General features: G+C 39.5%; 2 protein-coding genes across 3 annotated transcripts; both read left to right on the top strand.

The window, feature by feature from the left end:
* LOC108681638 (protein stoned-A-like) lies at positions 1–8411 on the top strand. The gene is made up of 2 exons (XM_018170691.2): positions 1–54; positions 4807–8411. The coding sequence occupies exon 2, from the start codon at positions 4830–4832 to the stop codon at positions 8409–8411; it is 3582 nt and encodes a 1193-aa protein (XP_018026180.1). The 5' UTR covers positions 1–54; positions 4807–4829.
* On the top strand, positions 8328–25190 carry LOC108681641 (protein stoned-B). 2 transcript variants are annotated; one of them, XM_047885762.1, is made up of 12 exons: positions 8328–10697; positions 10943–11144; positions 11948–12114; positions 12276–12441; positions 14284–14325; positions 15784–15908; positions 16129–16403; positions 16904–17090; positions 17682–17850; positions 18657–18938; positions 19366–19593; positions 20603–25190. In XM_047885762.1, the coding sequence occupies exons 1-12, from the start codon at positions 8441–8443 to the stop codon at positions 20880–20882; spliced, it is 4380 nt and encodes a 1459-aa protein (XP_047741718.1). In that variant the 5' UTR covers positions 8328–8440; the 3' UTR covers positions 20883–25190. The 2 variants fall into 2 exon arrangements, with proteins under 2 accessions (XP_047741718.1, XP_018026183.1); XM_018170694.2 differs by lacking the exon at positions 14284–14325.
* Positions 25191–25413: the final 223 nt, after the last annotated feature.

Here is a 25413-nt window from a genome sequence, read left to right as displayed (position 1 = left end):
TGTGATTCCTTCAACACCGCTGCTCATCTCCATCTCGTATACGATGGATTGATGGTAAGCGTAGTTCTCGTTCAGGTTCTTCTTTATATCGGTGCTACTCGTTACTTGATGGCAAATTAAGGCCGCTGGCGAAGAATGATTGACGTCTCAACTTCGTGGCAGTCGACGAGGTGGGCCTATCCGGTGTCAAGCTTTCCACGAGGATTCATTTTTTCTTATTCTCCTATGCACGAAATCTGTTGTCGAACTTCGGCTTATGTCTGTTATATTTCTGCCGTTAATGCAGAGGAATCTAACTGGCTTTGAAATTCCCATGTGCTCTGTCTTGTCGTTTTTTGTCTTCAATGAGACACGTTATTGATCTGTGGTTTTAGTGCGTTAATTATGCCTAATCGATTGAAAAGGCCACTACTAGGTAGTTTATAGAAGAACAATAAATAAAATTTTTAGTTTCCCGTGGCCGTATATAAGATTCATTACTTCATGAAAAGTGAGAAGTCTTCCGATTTCATAATAATTTCATGAAGAGCATCCGTGGTGTAAGCTTCCAGGAAATACTGTGAGAGTTCAGGTCTGCGTTTTTCATTACATTTTCAAATCTTTGGCATCGAAAAGCCTCGTTTCACGAAATGTAGTTTAAATAATAAAAAATAAATATACTATAAACGACATCTATTCAGTTTCAGCATCGCGCATGGCTCATACTCCTGAGAATGATTGTGATCATGACTTTTTATTGAAGCTCCGAGCAGACGCTGACTTCTCCTATGTATGAATAAGTCAGAACGAAAAATTTTAAATCCATAAATTTGCCACGGAAGCAATATTGACGTGTTTCTACGGAATAAAAATTTTTTAGCATGAATAGAATATTTGTCTACCTCATATTGAGTTGCACTGTTTCTTTCTCACCTAATTTGATGTGTGATTTGACCATGTGTCAAAGATGGCCTCAGATGCGCGAGGTCGATCACGATACAGCAAGCCTATCCCGACTGCCCGGTTGTTTCCTTCTGATAAGAAACAGATAATCGTGATGTAGATAATCGTGATGTAGATAATCGTGATGTAGATAATCGTGATGCAGATAATCGTGATGCAGATAATCGTGATGCAGATAATCGTGATGTAGATAATCGTGATGCAGATAATCGTGATGCAGATAATCGTGATGTAGATAATCGTGATGCAGATAATCGTGATGCAGATAATCGCGATGTAGATAATCGTGTTGCAGATAATCGTGATCAAGTCCATTACCCAAATATCCTAGAGTCAATAATCATGCATTTCTCTAATCCTCGCATGACGCCGCTATTTATTAGAGTTTAGTATTTCATTGTAAATTAGACATTTTCAAATATTCTTAAAGCCTGGCAAAAGAAAACCTTCTATAATGTTTTTTTTTTTGCGTTTCATATCAACCAACTTCTTCGTTTTTTCATTTTTTTAACAATAACTAGATCATTTAAGAGAGACTGCCAGTTTTGAATGCATGCATTTTCGTCATAAATGAGCTTTTTAAAAGTCTGCAGTCAATAGATTTGTTTGCTGTGCGATGTGACGGCAGCTACCGAGTTCTATTTCATTCATAGGTCCTATTTCTTCTCATGCTTGTTTCGAAAAGATTCAAAAAGCTTTGTGTTCACAGGTCCTATTTCTTCTTATACTTTCTTATTCATAGGTCCCATTTCTTATTCAAAAATCTTTGTGCCGATTCGTTTCATGCGAAGGTACCGTACTCAATTATGATAGTTTATTGTTGTAACTTTTCAACTACCTTAATGATGTAATAAATATTTGCACGCGCTATAATGTTTGACATAATTACGTATTATTAAAACCTACCCAAACAAGTCATGACTTGACTATAGCGTATCGAGTTCATCTGATGATTTCCTTTCTATAAAACTTCAAAAAGATATTAAACATAATATAATTAAGCCCAAATATTCCTAATATGAGTATTTTTGTTTGGTATTTCGCGATCAGAATGAATTTGTTTCGAAATTTGAGAAAATCATCAATTCTCGAACGTAATCAAAGATTTGTATGCCATATTGCGCTGCAAGAATGAAATGTAACATGAACTATACGCTCATAAATAAATTCTTTTAACCGAACTAATCTTTACGAAGACCAAGCATTCCTATGTATTATGATACTGACGTATAAGTCAGCTTTTGAATTTAATTAATTGTCGTTGTAATTGTTAATTAATTGTCGTTGTAAACCAAAGTAATTTAAATATGGTACGTACCTCAACGACATAGCTTTATTCATATTCAGCGTAATTTCGTTAACTTCATGTAATAAAAGCCGTGATATCAATTTTCTTACGCATAGAATTACGTTATCAGGTTTCAAGAAGTTACTCGTTTACTGTTAATGTGGTAGAACTAAATATTGAGTTCGCTCGCGTTTGATTGTTTCGAGTTTCTTACACGATTTCGAAAATTTCAATATCACACAATATCGGAAAAATATTCCTTCGATAACCTAAAACTAAAATTCAACCTTAAAATGTGATAAGCGTAGCAATAATTTAGCTTAACATCTGTATTTTCTGTTCGGACTTCCACTACAAAATAGTTTATTAATAAAAAAATAAAGTTGTACACTACGGATCAGAACTAAAGCCTGCGCGTACGAAGCACCTATAATAGAAACTTGAGGACAGAAGCCTAATTTAAGTATAATTACTTCAGTAGTTGTAGACCTAAGAAGTAAAAAGTCCGTACGCTTATTTAGTCGCAGGCCTGTGTACTCACGCTTACTTGCTGTGATATTTGAAGCAAAAACTGTGATATTTGCTAATACAAGTAGGCTGAATATCCCAGCATCAAATGCGCACTGTTCTTGTGGCGTACGCAGCGTATGCGCTCACCGCGTCCCTGTCTCGGTTACTGTCTGTTCTTGTGGTGTCTGTTCTTGTGGCGTACGCAGCGTATGCGCTCACCGCGTCCCTGTCTCTGTTACCGTCTGTTCTTGTGGCATACGCAGCGTATGCGCTCACCGCGTCTCTGTCTCGGTTACTGTCTGTTCTTGTGGCGTACGCAGCGTATGCGCTGGTCGAGATGCTGCTCTATCAACGTGACCGTCGTGGCCTAAAGCTGCACTTCTGCTCTCGGCCTGAGCTGGAAGCGATGCCATTCATGCCACCACAAGCGTGAAGCCATAGCAGGCGCTTAGAAGTTAATCCCCGCATCAAATAAAACATTCACTTGGTCTTGGAAGGCATCAAAGACTTTTTATTTCCACTTGAACTTTTTTAGAATATTCCTGAATCGTATTGAAATTGAATTATCTTGAATATGAAATGGACAAATTTGGATAATTCTAGAAGAAAACTGCCGGGAACAATCAATTTTCTCTATACTGTCAAGACGAGAAAATAGCTCCTATTAACCACCATCTTGTCAAGAAGTTCCTCTCAGACAAAAATTTAATTTTATATCACAATCGAGGAAAGTTTTTTTATATAATTTCACAGTATATTATATTAAGAAAATTATTCTCCAATGAATGAATCTATGAAATACCTGAAACGTACGTGTTAAACATATGACCCGTACGAATCATCACACATGTATAGAACACCCGACACGTGTATAACACCCGACACGTGTGGAACACCTGCACGTGTGAAACACCTGCACGTGTGAAACACCCGACACGTGTGAAACACCCGACACGTGTAAAACACCCGACACGTGTGAAACACCCGACACGTGTGAAACACCCGACACGTGTAAAACACCCGACACGTGTGAAACACCCGACACGTGTGAAACACCCCACACGTATGAAATACCCCACACGTGTGAAACACCCGACACGTGTGAAACATCCTACACGTGTGAAACACCCGACACGTGTGAAATGGCCCGACATGTGTTAGTCTGAGTCTCGTTCTGCCCCAAAATACCGCGTGGATCTCAAGCTCCGGAAGAGAACTCTACAACCTTGCTGCTTGTATCGACCACGGCGACGTCGCACTAAATGCCTGAGGCAGAATGAGGAGAGGCAAATAGATCGTTAACTTCTGACTAAAGTTGAAGAGTTTACCAGACGCATCATTTTATGGTGTGCCAATTAAGTAATCTACAATTAATAGATCTGAAATGAACGAGATGTCAGAGTGAAGAATTGTTCAAAATTGAATGTCAATTCATTCGACGTTTTGAGGAAAGAAATTAACGAAAATGGTGTTTTAGGGAATAATTGCAAACAAAAAATTCTGCGAGTCTGTGACTAGAATACTGCGTTCATAGGAATTGACGGGTTTCCTATTTTACGTTAACGGAGGTTAAAAGTTCACTCGAGTATAATGTGTGTAAATAAAGTTACCGCATAACGTCCCTCTGCGTTGTCATGGCCAATATGTGCGCGATTTTTTAGCATCAGAATTACATCGATTATTTCTGACATAGCCACGCCTCGATCAAAATGAATCATTATTCAAGACAACAGGCGAATAATTTGATTGATTCTTTACCTTAGGTGCACGCCAGATGCAAATCCAAATCCTTGCTGCATGTAGATTCCGTTAGAAATAATTATTACTGTATCGATTTATATACACGAGTTTTTTAATCTAATGTACACCTCAATCTCTATCTTCTCTTCGCCCAAACTTCGCATCATATTCAAATTATCCAGCCAATCATTGTGACATTTTTCGAAATACAAGAATTCATAGCACATAATATCTTACTATTTCCAAAGAATTTATTCAGTTCGCGACAATTCGTTTCATTTCTAACTAAGTAGAGTTCTAATTCAAATTTTCTTGCTATTTTTCAGGGTCAATCCTTAGACAGTAGACGATGCACAAAATAAAAAAGGGTATCAAGAAGAAGATAAAAGGGAAGAAGGGCAAACACGACGATGATGAAATATTCACTGAAGAGGAACTAGCGCAATACAAGAGAGAGAAAGCAGAAGAAGCGCGCAGACTCGCCGAGGAGGAGCAGCAACATCACGACACTGAAGTCCTCGAGGAAGACGACGTCTACGAGACCGATCACTATCCTAGATCTAACCTTGAATCCCGGACCTCACCAAAAGAGGGAGAAGAAAAAGACTGGAAAAGTTTTCTTGCTACCACTGATACTGTTCTCAAACAAACTTCTGATAATCTTGAGCACATCAAAGAGTCGAGTTACTTCCAAACAAAAAAGGGTCTAGAAAGTGACGGTGGACGGCCGGTCCCAGATTTCGTCGAATCATATTCTCAAAAGGCGTCCGCGTGTACCTCTCCAGTTCCAGCAACCGCGTCTAAGAACTGGGTAGATTTAGAAAAGGAAGGAATCGACGACGAATCTGACGAAGGCCAAACACAGGCAACAGTCGTCAATGATAGGCCGCCTTCTCCTCCCAAGAAGAAGCTTCTTGAACTTAAGCCAATCGAAGATTTACCTGAAGTTAGTGCTGAAGATTACGCCGACGTTTTCGACACAACTTATGTGGACCAGGTAGAGAGTGGGGAACTGAAATTAATAATCCCCGACAGTCCTTCGGATGAATATAGCAACGAGCCAGACCCTTTCGATACATCTGCTGTCGATAAAGTTCTTCACATCAATGAGCCTGAACCTGAACCAGAGCCTCAGGTGATTGCAGGAACCAAAAAAGGAGAGCCTCAGAAGAAACGAAAAATACAGTTAGTCAGTTTGGGCAATGCCGTTGAAGTTCTAACTGGAAAAACTCCAATAAAAACCAAGACAGACGATGCTAATGAAATAAGTCTACTTGGAGACTTTGACGAAGTAGACGTTAAATCTGAATCAAAGGTTGAAAAGGATAAGAAAGTGAACGCTGAAGAGGAATCTAAAAGTGAAGAAGGAAAGCAAGAAGAAGAGGCTGACACAGTAGAATCAAACGTTATAAATGATATCTTATTCGGAAGTGATGATCTCAGTGAAGAATTGCCCGAAGTAGGAGTGCCCGATTTGTTTCTCATTGATCAATGCAGGAAGAAATCTGAAGCTGATGCGATAAAAAATCAAGCTACAGCTTCATCTCCCGATTTATGTGAAAACGCTGATTCTTCAGAAGAACAAATTTCGACCAAGGCTCTTGCGGTTAATGACATAATTTCAGAATTTGATGTGATTGATAATGTTGACGTAACCGATGAATCACTGATCCCTAAATGCAGCGAAAGTGAAATTTTAGATGAATTTGATGCTGAATTTGTTTCACTAGCACACGAATCAATTGCTAAAGCTAAAGAAAAGGAAATTGATGAGCTTGGATTGGACGACGACGAAGATCCTTTTGATACTTCGTACGTTTCTCACGAAGTATTAGACAAAAAGGAAGTCAATGAGTTTCAAGCAGATGATGATCCATTTGATGTTAAATTAGATAATAACATACTCAAATCTTCTCAGAGTGAGAAACCTGCTCGACCTGCACCACCTTCTCAGGGATCCCAGAATCCTGACCTCTTCAGTGATGAGGACCCTCTGACGAACGATGAAGTAGACCCTTTTGACACGTCTATCGTGCATAAAGTTTTACCTATTGATCATTTGGAGACCACTGAAAACGACGCAGACCTCGCATCTACTTTACAGCCACATTCTGGCGGTACCATTACCAAATCGGAAAGTTTTGATCCCTTTGACACATCCGCAGCTGATGCGTTCGGAGTAACAGAACTTAAAGTCCTTGAAAGTGAACTTCTATCGGGTCCAAATAATCCTATTCCATTGACTAGAGGAGAATCAGACGATTTTGACTTTAATCCACGAGAAGGTGAAGAATCAACCAAACCGGATTCTCCGAAAGACTTTTTCACTTCTGAAGTCGACACCAACGATTCAGCTGTCTTAGAACCTCAAGCCAAATCCCTAGAAATCGAGGAGTTAGATCCCTTTGACACGTCTTTTGCAGATAAAATACAAATAAAATCATTAGAAGAAGAACTTTTAGAAAAGCGAGAAATCAATGAAGAAATTTATCAGGATACATTACAAGTAAAGGCTCAACCTCCCCCACGACCACCAAGCCCCGCTTGCCTACTAGTGACATCTCCAGTCGACGAAGATATAGCCCCTGCACTTCAACCTTTAGCTCGCAATGACTCAAAAAATAATTTGGTAGGAGACTTGGAGAACGATATTGATCCTTTTGATACATCCATAGCAGATTCTTATGGTATAACCGAACTTAAAGTATTAGAGTCGGAATTATTGGCCGAAACAGAGGACACTACGCCAGTTCCAATTTCCACAGCATCAGAAAATGATATTTTAACTTCAGCACTTGAAAACAATTCTCTCTCTTTGGATGTGAAACCAGCTCGTCCTCAAACCCCCGAGTGTTTGCTAGCTGCAACTCCTATCGACGAGAATCCGACATTAGTTCCTCAATATCAACCATCTCAAATTGAAGCGGAGGACGATTTTGATCCATTTGATACTTCCATAGCTCAACAGTTCGGAAAAACTGAATTGCATGCACTAGAATCGCAACTTTTATCGTCACCAGCTGTTCCTCTGACCGACGCTGACGACTTTGATCCTCGAGCGGTTACTCCCGAACATCATACACTCGATCGATCTGATCAACCGACTTCTCATTTACAAACATGTCTGTTGTCATCGGACACTGATAATGATAATCCAGTAGATTTACCTATCGCACCATCACTGCCAAAAACGACTAGTGAAGAGAAGGAATTTGATCCCTTTGATACCTCAATTGCAGACAAATTAGGAACAACAGAGCTGAAGCATTTAGAAAACGAACTACTAAGTCAATCTCAAGCAGACGAATTTGATAGCAGCTCAGGAACTATTCAAAATATTCCACAAGATTTGAATCTGAAGAGTAAGCCAGAGCGCCCTCTTCAGCCTCCGCAACAGTGTCTGCTGGCAACAACACCGACAGATTGCAGTCAATCTCTTCAACCCCAGACGAGCAACCTCAACCTTAGCGCAGACGCTGAGCAAGAAGATTTTGACCCTTTTGATACTTCCATTGCAAACCAATTTGGAAAAACCGAAATAAAAGAACTAGAAACGACTTTGCTTGCAGAGAAAAACGAACCAAGTGCTCCTGTATACAATTCAGTCGTATTGAAGACTCTCAACCGATCTCACGGTTTTGGTGAGAATAATACTTCTTTGGCTGATACGGACGATACTGAAAATTTCGACGACTTCGATCCAAGGAGTGGAGAAAACCGAACAGCTCCCAAACACACGTTGAGTTTACTCGATTCCGTTGAGGACACGGGCTTATCAGACGAGTCTCTTCAAGTCCTTCAACCTCTTGAATTGAGAGCTGATGAGATAGAAGACAACGAAGACATCGATCCCTTTGACACAACTATTGCCGCCTGCATCCTTCCGGGCAAGGCAGAATTGAAGATCCTCGAATCGGAACTCTTGAATTAAGGATTGAGAAAGTTGTTAATTCGGACGAAATGGATTTTTCAAATAACCCCTTCCTCTTCGATGACCCTGCTGTTACAGCAGAAAATGACCCAATGGTAAATCCATTCTTTGATGGCGGAGGTTTGGATTTTTCATCCGTTAATTATGAAGGTATAAACCCATTCTCTGACCAAATTGGGGAATCTTCTGGAATTGGTGCTGGTTTATTTGGTGATGCGAGCTCGTACCCGATCGACATTAATCCGTTTGGTGAAGTTGATGTCCAGTCATCGTCCAACAATGTGCCTAATAACGACTCAATTCCAACAGCAAATATTGATTTGTTCAGTTCAGCAATTACCAGTCATAATGACTTTGCCGTTGATTTATTCAAAGACGAGTCAAAACCAGCCAGACCTCCTTCGCCATCACTTCCTCCTCGACCACCTTCTCCATCTGTTCATCCACCTCGCCCGGCATCACCTGCAAGACCTTTACCTCCCCGTCGGCCATCATCGCCGGCAGTTCCTCCAAGACCTCCTTCACGACCACCATCTAGACCGCCTTCACGACCTGCTTCACGACCTGGATCACCTCTGAATGATGGAACAAATGACCGGCCTCTTCCACCCAGAAGACCTCCCCCTCCATCCAAGGAAACGAAAGATCTGCTCCAAACCGTCATTGGAGCCATGGAAGATACTACTGATAAATTGCAGGACACCTTTTCCACGACTATGATGCCATGCCCATCTCTTGGAAACTCTCAACATACTAGGAGTCCGACTCCCGACATTCATGTGACTGCACCAGAAAAGGAGTCTGACTCATTCAGTGCTATTTTCGGTCAAACTATCGAACATGACGATGAATCTGATGAGTTTTTTGAAGACAATGACAATAAAAACGAAAAAGTAGAACCCAGTCATTCCGAAGCAATAGAACCCTGTCTTTCAGATGAAATCGATCTTTTTGGAGAGCAAATTCCTCAGAATAAACCCAAGTCAACACAAGATATTATGAATTTATTTAATAAATCGGAATCTGAAAAATCAGGTGGCTTCGATTTGCTATCGGATGATGCAATTTCCGACGCAACAGAAGCGAAAGAGGAACCAAAAGGAGCCGCATCATTGTTTGACGCTGAGAACTCTATCCCAGCACACGATAGTGTGATTCAGAATGAGGAGAACTCCAATGAACTTGTAGCAAAAGGGAGTTCCATTGGTTCACCCGAACAGGTTAGTGAAAAGACTGACAGTGAGCCAACAGTCATCGAAACGACTACGGACGTAGATTCCGACATTAGGAGAGATTCAACAGCAGTTGATCCTGAATTAGTTCTGGAAGAATTTGCCGAAAATTCTGTTATAAACGAAAAAGCCGTTCATGGCAAAAGCGTTGACGCAGCTTTCAAATCGATAGAACAAAAAGAAATATCTCTTCCTACAGTGGACGATGAAAGTTCGACAGTTGAAACATCATTTCCAGTTTCTATTACAAGTCCGGAAGACAAAGCAAATGAAATCGACCATTCCAATATATTTGGAGTGCCAAATTCTGAAGAACACGAAGTTCCAGTTCCTCCAGAATCTACATCAGAAAGTCAATCTCCAGAAGATATTTTTGGTGTTCCAAAAAAGCCTCCAAAGCCACTCCCACCTGAGCGTAAAACATCGAAGCTACAATCTCCTGAAAGTATTTTTGGTGTACCTACACTTTCCTCCGTAGATCCTGGTCGAGGAATAGCTGAAATTGTTCCTGAAGTTCTTGACCAACAAACCACCCTAGGATTGTTTGGTGAAGTTGATATCCACCAACCAATAGTAAGTGGGGATATATTTGGTGAACCTGACGTGCCAACGACAACAAATATTTTCGGAGATTTACCATCAGCTCGTACATTTGAAGCTCCGACAGCTCTCACACCTCCCGAAATGGACGCAGCGGCACTAGGACTTTTTGGTGAGCCAATGTCGAATGTTATACTCTCCACAGCAGAATCGACAGGAGCAACTTTATTTGGAACAAGTGCACCTGCTCCAAATGTCGGAATCAGTTTGTTTGGACTTGGAAACGAAGCGGCTCTCGATATTTTTGCTGAGAGTGAGAGCAATACAATGGTTAATCCTTTTGCTCCGCCTAGCACTGCTCCGTCAGCTCTACCAACTCTCGCTCCTGCGTTGCACCCTGCATCTAAAGCAGCGACCGATGAGGAGTTCGACGCTTTTTCAGCGAGGTTTGAAAATGCAGTTGTCGATGACGGGGCAGCCGATCCCTTCGGGTCTGCATCTGCTGCACCAGAAAGTAAGTACCTATTCGACGTACTCAATTATGTGCTCCCAGATATGATAAATTATCCTAATTAAAGTAATTTTATATTGTGATTATTGAAATTTTACCAGTAATATTACTATGTATTTCAATCCATTTGCTTGAAAATTTTGCTGCAATCCGTATTCTCTATTTACTTAATTGTTCATGCTTCTGTCGCTGAAGTAGACATATTCATTCAAATACGCACCAGCTGAAAATGTTTAAACTATTTTCAGCTGGTGCATCGCCATGGGGGGACACTGGCGGTATGTCCGGCTTCGGTGGGGCCTCGAACGCGTTTGGGTTCAGCGACAACGCTCAGTTCGACTCTTTCCTGAGCATGACTGAGCCGCCACCGGCGCCGCAGTCCACCCCGCACCACATGAAGAGGGAAGGATCCAATGAGTCCGACGAAACTCCCATGTCCGTCGTCATCAAGTGAGAGATGTGGACCTGTTCAGAGAACGAATGCGACCTTCAATTAATATTGTCTTTAAAGTTTTTAGTCGTGAAATGTTCAATGTCTAAACATAGCATACATCTACTTAAATTTCACTCCCGGAGGCCGAAAAATGTGAGATTTATCGTTGAATGTATGAAATCATGTACTGATATCGTCGAACACTGCGTGAGGAGTTTTTGGCTGGCCGACGCATCCCGTTTGTCTTTAATTTTTTAACAAAATGAATAATAAGTTTGGAGATCAAAACATTGACCGTGAACACAATTTCGGCAAATGGATCCACTAAAAAACCAAACGCTGTAGTCGAAATTATCTTATAAAATTTACAAAGTAACGAGGTTACAGCTTCCGGTTTTGGTGTAACAGAATTCATAAACTTTTAGAATCATAAATTAAAATCAAATTTAAATTAATTAAAACAAAACTTATATTTTAAGCCAACAAAATTACTTGATCATTATTTGATCAAGTAATTATTTATTATTACATTATTTACATTACATTACATTATTTACATTACATTATTACATTCTTTGAATGATCGTCCAATATTTGGACGATCATTAAGTAGAAGACTCACTCATTCGTAAATGTGTTAGTCACAGCTCTCGATAGGCAACTTCCGTTCTATAGGTTCAACGAAGCATGCCGTAGTAATGTTCACTATTTTAAAATTGTCTTTATAGAACATCTGTGAACGAGTCACGTAGTCCCCAATCCACACGAATTTTACAGATTTAATGCCAATGTAGCTAATGTAAGATCTAATTCTCGATAGGCCCGCGGGGCCAGACTCGTCGTCTGATGTCACCGCCGATTCGATGTTCGTGCCGGCGCTGGCGCCTCCTCCCGCGCTGCCCGCGACCGCCGCTTTTGCGGACGCTACGCCGCGCTTCAACCCCTTCGACAGACCCCCAGACGAGCTATCCTTCACAGAGCAGGAAGGTAGGCACAGTAACAATATTTCACAGTAATAATCAATATTACAGTAACATGTCAGTTGGGTTAGCACAATATGTTACGGCACAGGATTGTTCGAGTTCAAGAAGCTGATAATGATGGTGCTAAAAATGGTGATGACGATAGTGAACATAATTATGGCACAGGTATGCCGGAGTTCAAGAGGACGGACTCGCAGGAGACGCCACCGACGCCGCTGTTCGACGAGGACCAGTCGACGCAGCTGGAGGAGTTCCCGCGTATCACGTACACTGGCCCCGGCTGGGAGATGTTCTTGCGACAACCCAACAAGAAGAAAATTACTGGTCAAAGGTAAGAAAATCATCTGTATTAATGGATCTTAATTGTATGGACAAAAGTAAGAATATAATCTATATTAATTGATCTTAATTGTATGTGATATCAATGAAATGCAGAAACAGGCATTTAATTTAGCTGTTTTTGTTGTGTTTCACACAGGGGAAATGAATTGATATTGGACAATAAAATGTCTAAAAAGAAAATTACTGGTCAAAGGTAAGAACATCATCTGCATTAATTGATTTCAATTTCATTTGATATCAATGTAATGCAGAAGCAGGTGGTTTAATTTAGCTTTTTTGTTGTGTTTCACAGAAGGGAACTAAATTGATATTGGACGATAAAAAGTCATTCGACACGTGAGACAAAGATTTTCATTTCGTGTATCGAAGATAAATTTTGTGTGGTGTTGAAAAATTGAAGTTTTCGGAATTTCTAAATAATTATTTTTTTGTCATCCTCAAGAGTAACCAACGATATAATGGAGGCAAATCGCACGAATTTTTATAGTTTTCAAAATTAAATGTGTATGTGTTGATAGTTAAAGAAATGTGTATAGTGGAAAGACCGCATGACTAGTTTACACAAGAATTCATTTGGAAAGTTAATGGAATCATTTTTATTTTACTCATAAGAATTTGAAAGCTTGAAAAATGACATTTAAATTCTTCATTGAAACCGTGTTCAAACCTCCAATCAGACCAAAAAATCGTCTTGGGAGTATTAAATGTTCAACTAGTCTGTTAGTTTATACTGATATGAGCCGCTGGTAGAAAATTTAAGCTCATATTCAGCTAACAAGCCATTTGATTTCATTCAAGTCAACTACCAAATGATTCAAATATATATAGTCAGTCATAAAATTATTTGAGCTGCTGCATCTAACTTCTGAGAAACCGTTGAACACAGAACAGAATTTATTTACATCTGTATTGATTATTTACATCTATATTGATTTAAATATTGTCCGTTTTCTTTGTGATCATATATTGTTTTCATATCAAAGCCACTGATTATGATTCGTTGAGTTAAATCGGTTAGTTAAATAGACAAAACTGCAAAGAGTGCCTGAAGTGCAAGTATCAAAATTGAGAGAAAAAAATTGAAAATTGTGTTAGATTTTGGCACGATTGTGTATACTCGTATATTGTGCAGACAAAATGAGCCTCCAAATGTAGGTATCGGGAAGCATTCGACAAAAAATTGTGTAGTTAGACGAGTCAACTATCATAGTTATGGTGTATCTAACAAGCTCAAGTATTGATTTGAATTGAAATTTGAGCATAACATAAATTTCTACAATATTTCAAATTCGTCATACTACACCTGCTAAAAAAAGTACATGCATCTTAACAATTGAAATAATTTTGGCATTTTGAGGCATTATTCTTCATGTTGGAAATATACGTAGAAAAGATTGATCTTCCATACATTTTTATAACTGCTTCACCTATATCAAAGACAGGCCGACATCTTACCTTTCTCTCATCAATATATCATATTGAATATTTCGCACACAAATTATGTTGTGGTAATCTCCTTCAAATAAAAACTGTAAAGGTGTAATAAATCAGAATAACTACTCTAATGGTATAAATACATTCAAATCTAATATGATATGATTCTGATCTGATCGGCCTAGGTATCGAGATTTTCAAAGGTGAAGTGTTATTTACAAGCTTGCTTCTAATTTGGTCGACATTAGTAGGGGATTTACTTGCAATAAGAATTAATGGTCTCTTTTCAAGTAATTCTTAAACGAAAACGAATCGCCCACTTATAGGCTGCCAAAATGTGTGGTCGGTTATCACTGCTCTTCTTGATTAGTTAGTAATGGTTTGTTTGATCGAACAGGCTGCTAGCCGGTAGTGAGGGACGCATTCTTGTCACAAACAGGTTTGCTGCGTGTTTTATCTTTAGCTGTGTATACGTATAGCACCACCACTTTGTACGCCAGATAATCACAACTAATGTTCGCCAGCAACTCACTAGATTCACTAGATTCGTACGCGTATTTTTTCAAGCTTACTCGCTCTTGACATCGCTTATACGGCTTCAAACTTAGAGTGCAGGCGCTTGTCGGAGCTCATTTTGGCTTTATATATATGAAGCGTGTTGAGCATGGATGAGACTAAATGATATTCCAAATATGTTCAAGTTTTCCGCACATGGTTTTTCTGCTCACACACGGTGTGCATGAGTGAAAAATTTTCGTTTTCAACGCGAAGATTTACTCATATACATTTAAATTTAGTCTATTCCGAAACATTTTTGCAATCTGAAGTTTCACAGAAACAAGAAATTGATATGAAACTGTCCCTGTCAGAGAATTGTTTTGGAGGAACATGTTTTACATTATTGTTGTAAAACTGTAATTAGATGCCGTTCCTTTGTATGGAACAAATGCATTTCAGTTTCACACCTTGTATGACTGTTTATAATTTGCCCACAACTTCCGCATTTATTAAGACAAGGACGACTGATTCTTCAGTAACGTTTCATCTTCAACCTGAAATTCGCACCATTTTAGTGTGGTTGACCTGTGCTCTCCGTGCGCACCAGCAACACATTTTTTGTCGCGCTATGATGAAGCTTGTGCATTGTAAATTATGCGTGTTGTTCTAAGAGCTGTTATCATTAAAATCATTAAAATGCTTCGTTAGTATAGGCTTCAAATTGGAAATTTTTTGTGTGTTTAGAGATGTTGTGATGTGCCTTATTCGTCTGTGTTAGCTAACAAATCCATAATGTGTCTGTAAATGGAACAAGTAAATGGATTTTGGATAACTGAAATAACTAATGCAACCACTTGAGATTTCTTCGAGCGATAAAACATAAAAAAGTTCATCCCATTAGAATAGAAATATAATGACATGAAGAAGGAGTTAGACATTTGTCGCTATCGATTGCTTGGTAGATATCTGCGAAATTTCAGCTCGGGAGTCGTTGGCCTGATCGTTTCGGCCTGATCGAATTTAGTATCAGCTTTCTTTGGCTTACACTTGATTTTGTAAACTTTTTCTCGAGGACAAGTTTTTACCATCACGTTTTTACATGTAACTATATTATTTATTGTAGCTTCTCTATAATACATAGAAATTCTAATTGTCATCAAGGATTTTTACTAAGTTGACTTTCCTCTTTCATTGCACTTTGCGAGAGACAAATTAAAATTTTCGAAGTTATTATTGCATTTTATTCTCTTGTATTTTTTTTAATTTCACGATTACGTAGTGTAAACGTTTTGAATTAGAACGCTTCTCTTAATAGCTCGATTTTTTTTCGTAGTTACATTCGCTTGTAATCCTTTGGTAGGCACGACATTTATTTCTAAGAACTTTTGAACTTTTTCAGGTTCTGGAAGAAAGTATTTGTGAAGTTCGCTGACGGCGGCGCATTGCAACTCTTCAACAAAGACGACGACAAAGATCCTTTCCACGAGCTGCCCTTACAAGCCTGCTACTCCGTCTCGGATATCGGTGAGATCTCTTCTCTAATTTTAGGACACGACGCTACCACTCGTTGATTTTCAATGAGGTGGTAATTCATGGTGATATCACGTGATAATTCATGAAATTTTTAAAAATATGAAAGCAATTAGCCAAACTTCTTAATCTTCGATTAGACAAATTCATATTAGAATTAATCTTCGTTCAACAATGTCAACAGTTTCAATTTCACAATTTTTCTGCATGGCAGGAGCGCAACAGTTTGACCAATTCGGGAAAATTTTCACGGTGAAGGTCCAGTACATGTTCTACAAGGAGCGTCCGGGCGTCAGGCCTGGCCAGATAAGTAAAGCAGAACGAATAACAACGAAATTATCGAAGTTTGCTCAGTACGCAATAGCGGGCGACTACGAAGGAGTGAAGGAGTTTGCCAGCGACGTGCGAAAGCTCGGCATGCCAGTGGAGCACGCGCCTCAGATCTCGCAGCTGCTCAAGCTTGGCACGCAGAACTACGAGGATCTCAAGGTACACCGCCGAAATTTCGTCTTTTTAAAGTGTATTTTATGCGAGGTGGCAAGCCTGACGGGGTTCTAATTGACTGACAGTGAAAGCGATGTTCGGTTATCCAAGCTTTGTAGAAGCGTATAATTTGCCTCTCAGACACCCTAGAACTCAAACATTTTGATCCGAGCTCAGAAAATCATCGATAAACATGCTAAATGAAAATATGTTTCCTTCCTAGTTTACTCGATAGCTTATTATTTCCCTTGTCCAGTCTCTGTGTGAATGCCATCATAGCCAACGTCTTTTAATGTTTGACGCAGTAAATCATAAACAAAATTCTGAAATTCTGATTCTTTGCTAAATATTCAATGATTTTATTTAAACTACGGTCCTTCATAGCCAACGGCATTACTATTGTCACTTCCTAAAAATACGATTGCAGCCATTCCAATGACATTCACAATTTTCAGCAACATCCATTTGTGTCGTTATATCTAATAAATAACATTATTATGTGGCAGGTGTTCGCCTCGATCATCGAGGAACATTTGTTCAAGCTGACAGTTCACCGAGACCGCGCGCTGACATACAAGACCGAGGAGGTGCAGCTGACCGCCGTCGACGAGATCTACCTCGAGCAGGACTTGCGCGGCGCCGTCCACAGGATGATCGCCAGAGTCCGCATCTTCTTCCTGGGCTTCCTCTCAGGTCGGGCTCCCCACTTAACGTAAACGATGATTTAGAATGAATATTTAATAGTAACCTAGGATGGAAAAAATATTTATATATATGATAGTTGTAGAGTATCATGATTTTGATGGCTGACTACAACACTAGCTTAAACAGAGTTCATTATGAATATCAGAAGAGTCGAGTGTGCTCACACAATTTACTTATGAACAGTGATGAACCATTGATTTAGGTTGTACCATCGATATTTTATGATTGCACTTGGGTCCTAGCAACCGCAGAGTTCAACTTGAATTTGTGTTTAATGTATGCAATGCGTTATGATGACTGGCTGTCTCTTATGCATCATTAACTCAATCCGGGGTTAGGAGATGCATTTCTCGGGTGACGCCAGTATTCGGTTGGAACGAGCATAAAAAATAATTATTTTACTGAACAATCTTTATAATGACCTTTGAATATATTTTTACTTCTCCTATATATAATATTTATGCTGGGTGAGGGCAAAACATTTCGTTTATTTGAAGTTGGTGATAAAAATTTAAGAATTTATGGCTAACAAAACTCAAAAAGTTCATAAATTCAGTCGTAACTATTTAACCTCGTCAGGTATGCCTGATGTTGACCTTGGCATCAACGACCTGCGTAAGCAAGGCAAGGAGGTGGTGGGTCGCCACGACATCATCCCCGTGGTGACCGAAGAGTGGATCAGACTGGAGGCCATCGAGTTCCATTGTTGCGTTGAAGAGGACGTCTTCGAGAAAACGCGACACATAAAGTAAGTAATAGCGTCGTAGATGCATAAATATAATTAACAATTGGAGGTTTCTGCCCCCGGGCTCTGACACACGAGGTTGATAATAAACAAATTACAATAAATATAAGGGCACAAAATATATTTCACTAATCTAAATATCATGAAGATCTTATCCAGAGATGATGCGTGATGGTATACACATTCAGAAATAGCGAAATTTTTAACAGCAGTCAAGGATTACAATTATAGTTCAGTTTTAAGACCCCCGGCTAATGATACAAATCCTTAAGTTCCATGAAAGATGTGTCCTTATACTTCTAATGATTTCAAGGATTCAAAAGCAAAGCAAACAGCCAAAAAATTCACTATTTCATAGAGGGAAAACGTTTCTGAGTCCAGCTCCATCTTAATTTCAAAAACCAATAACACGAGTAAAAACAACTGTTTAAACTAAAATTCACATTGAAGATATTAAAACCTAAACGTCAAAATATAAATGAAGTACCTAAACATGAGCAAACTAACCCGTCATGTTCGAAGAAGTGCGGTGGCTTCAACTAAAATCGAGGCCAAAAGTTGGCCCGCTAACGAGTCCGCCAGCTGACATGTGTGTAAATTATTGTATAGCAATATTTCAATTGGGCTGAGACAATTCTAATTTGAATTAGTCATTTTTCCCCCGGGAAATGTTATCGGAGGAAGAAAGAACAGCAAAGAATGGCAGACGAATTTGGCTATACAACATACACTTTACGTAAGGATTTAAAGCTGATAAAAATTATTAGGTGACAGACTCGGATCTAATGTCCCTTGGCAATGCACTCCAGGTTCAAGCCTCCAGACGCTTGCTACATCGAACTCATGCGCTTCCGAGTTCGCCCCCCGAAAAACCGCGAGCTGCCGCTACAGATCAAAACGAAGATCATCACGGAGGGCACGAAGGTCGAGATCCAGAGCGAGATCTTGATCCCTGGGTTCAGTGGACGCAAGCTGGGGCAGGTACCGTGCGAGGATGTGGCTGTGAGGTTCCCGATACCTGAGTGTTGGATCTACATGTTCCGCGTCGAGAAACACTTCCGATACGGTTCTGTGAAGTCCGCTCACCGCAGGTTAGTTCTCCTAGTAAATCAAGACAAAATGTTTGGAAAATGAATAAATTGTTTGCTCTTGCATTACTTTATTTCTGATGAACAGCTTTTTAATTTTTTAGTATTAAGTTTTTGCCATGCGCAATCCTTACGATTGCGAATCATTTAGTCTACGAACAAAAATTGAGCTTATTTGCCTTATATTATTTCTTTGACCTGTACCAAACACTTGAAATTTCTGCTTCTTGAGTCTAATTCTTTTTCTTATTATTTTTTTTATTCACTTGATCGTTATTAATTTCTCTCTTTTAATTAAGTTTCAAATAATTAATTTCAAATAAATTATTCGTCTTTAAAGTCTCATAAAGTGTAACTGAGTGATAACAGAATGAGTGATAATTCTTCTCATCGTACCAAAGGATAATTAAATGAGACCGAATGTGTTCAGACCGGGCAAAGTGAAGGGCATTGAGCGCATCAAGGGAGCCGTGGAGGGGCCAGAGCCGGCGCTGATGGAGGTCACGTCTGGTCAGGCGAAATACGAGCACCAGCACCGCGCTATCGTGTGGCGTATGAGTCGCCTGCCCAAGGAGGGGCAGGGCGCCTACACCATGCATAACTTCTCGTGCCGCATGAACCTCACCGCGTACGACGAGAAGCCTGACAAACTCGACCGGTGAGACGGGGAATATTTTCTAGAGTACTTAGAAATGTGCCTTTAGATTAATAGAGTTCAGCGACCGCTCACTAATGTAATAGACGAATAATGGTAAGAGTATGGAATGTATTGGGTGAAGTCTGACATATGTTATTGAATTAGCTAGATTATAGATTAAATTAATACTTTGAAAATTGGTATTAAGTTGCATGGTTAAGACTGGGATGGGGTTCAGCGGCAAGACTCGTGGAGAATGTGGAGCCTAAGAATGTTTCTGTGGCCTTGGGGTGATTATCCTTACTATCGGCCGAGGGCAGAGCGATGGCAGAGGAAGTAACATTACAACATTGTTGCTGCGGCCGGGCGTTTTTATAGATAGGCTTAGCCGTGCGCGACAGCGCATATAATCAACAAAATTCCGACGTAAGATGATCGAGGTTCCCGAATGAACCTGCCACGCAAACAAAGTTTGAAGCTCAGCAGACGTGGGTGACTGCTACGGCCGGGCGCCGGCGGTTACGACAAGAGGCTAACACGAGGAAATTAGAGGCACCCACGCAAATGAGGTTCTAGAGACAGAGCATCAACGATCTCCAAGGAGAGTAGGTCTTGGCGCGATATTGTAGTACGGTAAACTTTAACGCTACGACCGCGCCGGCCGTGACTTAGCAGCTAGAAAACAAGGTATGCAATTTCATGAGCCGATGAAATTGCATCCCAAATTTCAGATAATTAGATGTAAATATCTAAAAAAAACAGAAAAATGTCGCTCCATATGAGCCTGAAAATTAGGTTCTTTCTTTTTTCAGAGCTTCAGATTACTCTTCATTGATGGCATCTCCTTCAAACCGTTTATATTGTTTGTATAACAGAGAAAATTTTTTTATTTATGATGGTTAATGCATGAGATGACCAATGTCACCCTAATGTAATTTTATCCCTAAAAGAAATTCTTTTTACTTTGTCCCAAAAATCTGAGTTAACCAAACTCTTGTAGCGCCTCACCACAATTTCCTGGTTCCCGCAGGCACTGCTACGTCGAGTTCACCATGCCGGCGACGACAGTGAGTCACTGTGTCATGCGGAGTGTTAGCGTCACAAGCGAAGACCCGCCAGAGAAGTACGTGCGTTACTTAGCGCGGCACGAATACAAAGTCGAGATGGAGTTCACGACGCCCAGTGGCCCCGGAGACTACATCGTGGCCACCAAGAAAGACGCGGAAGCTCTTGCCAGGGAAGAGGCTTTGAAAAAGCAACCGATTGCCGAGGAGGCGGCACACGACTCCAGCAGTGACGAGTCTTCCTAAGTGTTCATGGTTATTCCTGCCTAAAGTAAGGAACCACATAGACCGTGTCATTTGTCTAGCGATGCATACTGTTGTTTATGCTGTTTCAAGAGTGGATTACCATTACGAAGAGATTAGTTGATGGTACTCTCAATTGTTCGTCTGTAAATTATTCTTGAATTGTTGTTGGTTTCTCACAGAATGATCTCGAAGTTCTAATCTTCGATTTACTTTTTAAGTTTTGACGATATCACGAACTGCGTGGCATGAGATTTGACTGGCATCACAAAGGTTCTTCTATTTTATATTAAATATTGTTTCTATATGTCTCTTCCGTAGATAATCTCTAATGAATAAATTATTATACGGAGACGATTTCTTGACAGTACGCTTGATTGTTTGCCTATTTGACCAATGTCCTGAGTTCGGTGATCGGTGATGTCAGTTGATGTAAGGTTTGACCAGAGTGTTGTGCGTGCGTAGAGTTCTCATCTCGTGTCCAGCGTAGTTCTTATTTCTCTCGTCGTGCAGCTGATCGATGACAGTTCATTCAGCAGAAGGCAGCTTCTTGGCAGTTGCCTGCTACCACCAGTGAAATGTTCCTCAGTCGAGTAGGATTAATGCCCTATTCAGTAGGGTTTATTTTTAATCTTAGTTTGTACGCGATTTGAATAGCAGTAATCATTTTAATTTATTATTTGATTGTTAAAATGAGAGAAGTTTCCATGAAGGCCGATAAATTTGTTGATCACTTCATTATTAGATTTTTTAATGATAAAATTAATTATAAATGAAAATTTGACCTTCGCATTATTAGGTTGATTTTAAGTGTGGGTGAACATATCAGAGTGAGCGGAAATGCTTATTTGTTAAATAGCGAATGGCGGATCCGGTTTAAGAGTTTCAGAAGCTTGCGTGTTTAATTAACATGCAAATAATGACTGTCTGTTTCACCTGTCTTGTAGGGAGCGAGTTGTAGTAAAAGAAATTAATCGTTACGCTTTCCTCTGTTACATTTTTAGCTGAGTTGCGTGACTGTTGACAGGAAAGTTAGTTTTCATGAAATGTAAGTTGATATTTTCTACATGTTTAGTTGTAAGATTTAGCAGATAATTGTGTAGGAATTATTTGCGTGAATACGTTGACTTGAATTAGGTTTGAAGCCACTTTAGTAATTTGCTTCGGTGTACATACATTGTTTCTCCTCCCTGATGTTGAACGTTAAATATCTATTACATGTAATTATTGCTTATAATGTAGGTATTCAAAATTTGCTAGATATAAAAAGAGAAATTGAATATTTATGGACATTTGAAAGAAAGCTAACATTAACACTGCTTTGTTAATCTCCGAAAACTTTATAATGGATGAACGTCTTTAATTAACATATGATTTCAAATGGAGTTTGACGAATCATGTTAATGAACGTAAAATAGCGCCTTAATTTCATCCTTGTTTCTGCGGTTGAGTGAAGAGTTTGTCTTATCCAAGCTGACCGCTGGCAGCTACGGGAGCATCGCGCTTGTTGACACTCGATCACCTTGTGGATCACGCATCTTGACCCACTTCTTGGTGTCTTGGTGTGGGTCGCGCACCTTGACTCACTCCTTTGAGTGGATCACGCATCTTGACCCACTCCTTGGTATAGATCACGCATCTTGACCCACTCCTTGGTATAGATCACGTATCTTGACCCACTTCTTGGCATGGATCAAAATGCGCGATGAAACCGCTGACTACATCTCCACTCTACATTGGTCTCGACTCCTGTCATTCGCCCGCGTCATCAATGCAAATAAGTTTATGTCCGTAAGGCGTGTACGCCTCAGTAATTAACAGCTTTAACCCTATAGAATATCAGCGAGTTAGTGGTTTTCATGATGGGATTGGCTTCAAATCGAGCAAATTTTTACTGACGGTGAAGTATTTCTTCCTGATAGAAATGTTCGTAGTTTTTCTGTTTTCATAGACATTATGACCCTTATAAACGCCTTCGACAACAATTACATAGAAATTTCCGGCAAAAATGATTTATTGATCAATAGGAACATTCAAGCATCAAGGAAATTAACTTACACAGTAAAAATGCGGTCCTAAATTTCATTGCACATTCTTTAATTTTACATTTCAGAGCGGAGATTCTCAAGTGCGTTGAATTTAATCGTTGACTATCATATTGTCTGCGGGTGGCAAAATTAAGTTCCTAATTTCCGGTTTCTTTGCTAATTGATAGAAATATCTGCTGATCAGCTAATTACTTGGGCTTGTCTGAGTTGTCACCTGCTAGATGCATTGAATTTTTTAGCGGACAAATTCATTAGAATATCAGTTTCCTATCCAAAGAAACTAACTCTGTGCTCCATAACAGGAACCGCTTGTCGCTCAAAGCTCCATGGACCTTATAATATTCAAATGAAGGCCCAGCCCTACAGTGACGGGTAAAGTGTTACTATTAACTTAGCTCTCTATGTGTCGCTCGATGTTCAAAGATTTCAATTAATTTTTGTCCGCTGAGCTCTAATTCTGTAGTCCTATTGGAAATAAAAGGTGGCATCTCGGTGAATATATTCAGTGACCGATGACAAATCTTCTTGGATTCGCCTCTAATTTCCAATGGGTATGCGAGAATGGGTGTGCGGGATGCAGCAAGCTACCAAAGACAATGTAAAATTAACAGAAGCGATCTCCGTCGCCCGTATTACTAAGCCTAGTCTTTAATGATAAATTAGTTCTGATGTTATTGGATCCTTTCCTAGACAACAGAAACATATGAAATGTCACTCCTGCACAACATAGCACTTTTCAGGCTCACTAGCTTACGACGCCAAACCAACTATCTTTCTTGAACTCGTTTGCACCTTCGTATCTTTCAGAAAATTATTCGGATATCCTTCTGTTCTGAGGAACTTTGTGATATGGTTTTGGTTGTTTATTGATATGATGTGAATTATTTGGCATCCAAGTATCTTAATTTATATTCTCTTTGACTATTCTTGTTACCAGGAAGAAAAAGCTTTATCTGTTTTAGGCGAATCGTTTTCAGACATGAAAATTAAATAAGGCATGAGATACTGAGGACGTTTGTAGTTGTGCAGTTCAGCTTAGTGCTAGTGTTTAACCGAGTCAAAATGACGCCTATGAAGTTAAACCAACTTAAAAATTCAGGACAAACAACCAGTTGATAGGATATCGTTTTTCTTAGAAATCACAAATGAGTTCACTTTTGAAATTCAATAGTCCTTTGGTGGTCAACATCAATCTCTTCTAAGAGGTGCATCGAATTTGGAATAAAATTGCGTTAAAATGCATATTATTACATAAAATACTAAAAAAGAGCAACAAAGTCGAGGTCGTTTTACGCCAATTGAATTACGCTGCAGGCTAAAGACAAATAGTCGGCGACTGAGCGCATGCCAATAACGGTTGGTAGTAAAATCTAATCGGCTTGCGAGTCACGTATTTGCCAAACTTTTGCATCGACTTCTGAGAATGTCGACTTCTGATAAGGTAAACTTCCGAGGTTTCAATGAATATTATTTGCATTTCACACGTTATTTATGTTAAGGATCTGTATTTTTTTAATTATTTTTTCTTATCATCCTCTCTAAAAATGAAAAGCTCTGTACTTGACTTTAAAAAGATTTTCTAAGAACATAATCAGGTCTAGAAGCTTCTACCATCTCCCATGCAACAAATATCTATTTTTGAAGCTCGGGTGGACATTCACTAATGGCTCTTCCACGTCAATGTTCAAGGTTCTCTTACTTCTTGTTTAGGAAACATTGAGCAAATTTCAGTCACAATTGACTGACCTCAGCCTGTTTCTGTGGCAGCATACAAGAAGCTGACTTGTTTGTTTGTGGCAGCTCACAGGAGGTTAACTTGTCTGTCTTGTGGCAGTTCCCTGAAGGTTAACTTATCAGTTTGTGGCAGCTCACTGGAGGCTAACTTATCAGGTTGTGGCAACATACAAGAAGCTAACTTTTCTGTTTTTCACATCACATAAGAAGCTAACATGTATGTTTGTCGCATCACACAGAAGTCTTACTTGTCTACTTTATCTCGTTGTGTGGGCGGGTATACAAGATTGATAAATGCGTCTCTCACGTTATTTTCGTACACAAATCTTACCAATGCAGCACCGACGTCACTGCAGCTAGGGATATATATAACCTGATGTTTGTGTGTAATAGTCGAATAGTCGTGTCAGTCCATTCATGATTCATAAAAACTGTAAGTTTCTCGCTCGAATTGATCGGTGTCAAGTGTCAGATATTTGCGGATAATTTTTTGTTCCAGTACATATTAATTTTACATATTAATATTACCTGAATTCTTTTAAAACTTTCATAATTTTCACGAAAAAATGTTTCATATGCATGATTAATTTTTAAATTTATACGAGCAGGTTTGAACCGAACTTGCTTGAACTGACACGACCATGCGGTTGCCTAAGGAAACTAGGATAACTAATTTAAGGCCTTAGTCAGTTCTAGGCTGGGCGCGAGTGCAATGCTAGTCATTAGATTTAAGAACCTATAGCCAATGGTCG

Source organism: Hyalella azteca, unplaced genomic scaffold (assembly GCF_000764305.2).
Source record: "Hyalella azteca isolate HAZT.00-mixed unplaced genomic scaffold, Hazt_2.0.2 contig3047, whole genome shotgun sequence".
Lineage (NCBI taxonomy): Eukaryota > Metazoa > Arthropoda > Malacostraca > Amphipoda > Hyalellidae > Hyalella > Hyalella azteca.
The sequence above is the reverse complement of the archived record's forward strand: the minus strand, read 5'-3'. Positions and strand labels throughout refer to the sequence as shown.

What these genes read in the sequence shown, in the direction of transcription:
- LOC108681641 (XM_047885762.1), top strand. Translation starts at nt 8,441, where the DNA reads ATGGATTTTTCAAATAACCCCTTCCTCTTCGATGACCCTGCTGTTACA. An exon ending in ATCCTTCACAGAGCAGGAAG is followed by an intron (nt 12,115 to 12,275) that starts GTAGGCACAGTA and finishes ATTATGGCACAG; the next exon opens with GTATGCCGGAGTTCAAGAGG. An exon ending in GAGAAAACGCGACACATAAA is followed by an intron (nt 17,851 to 18,656) that starts GTAAGTAATAGC and finishes AATGCACTCCAG; the next exon opens with GTTCAAGCCTCCAGACGCTT.
- LOC108681638 (XM_018170691.2), top strand. Translation starts at nt 4,830, where the DNA reads ATGCACAAAATAAAAAAGGGTATCAAGAAGAAGATAAAAGGGAAGAAG.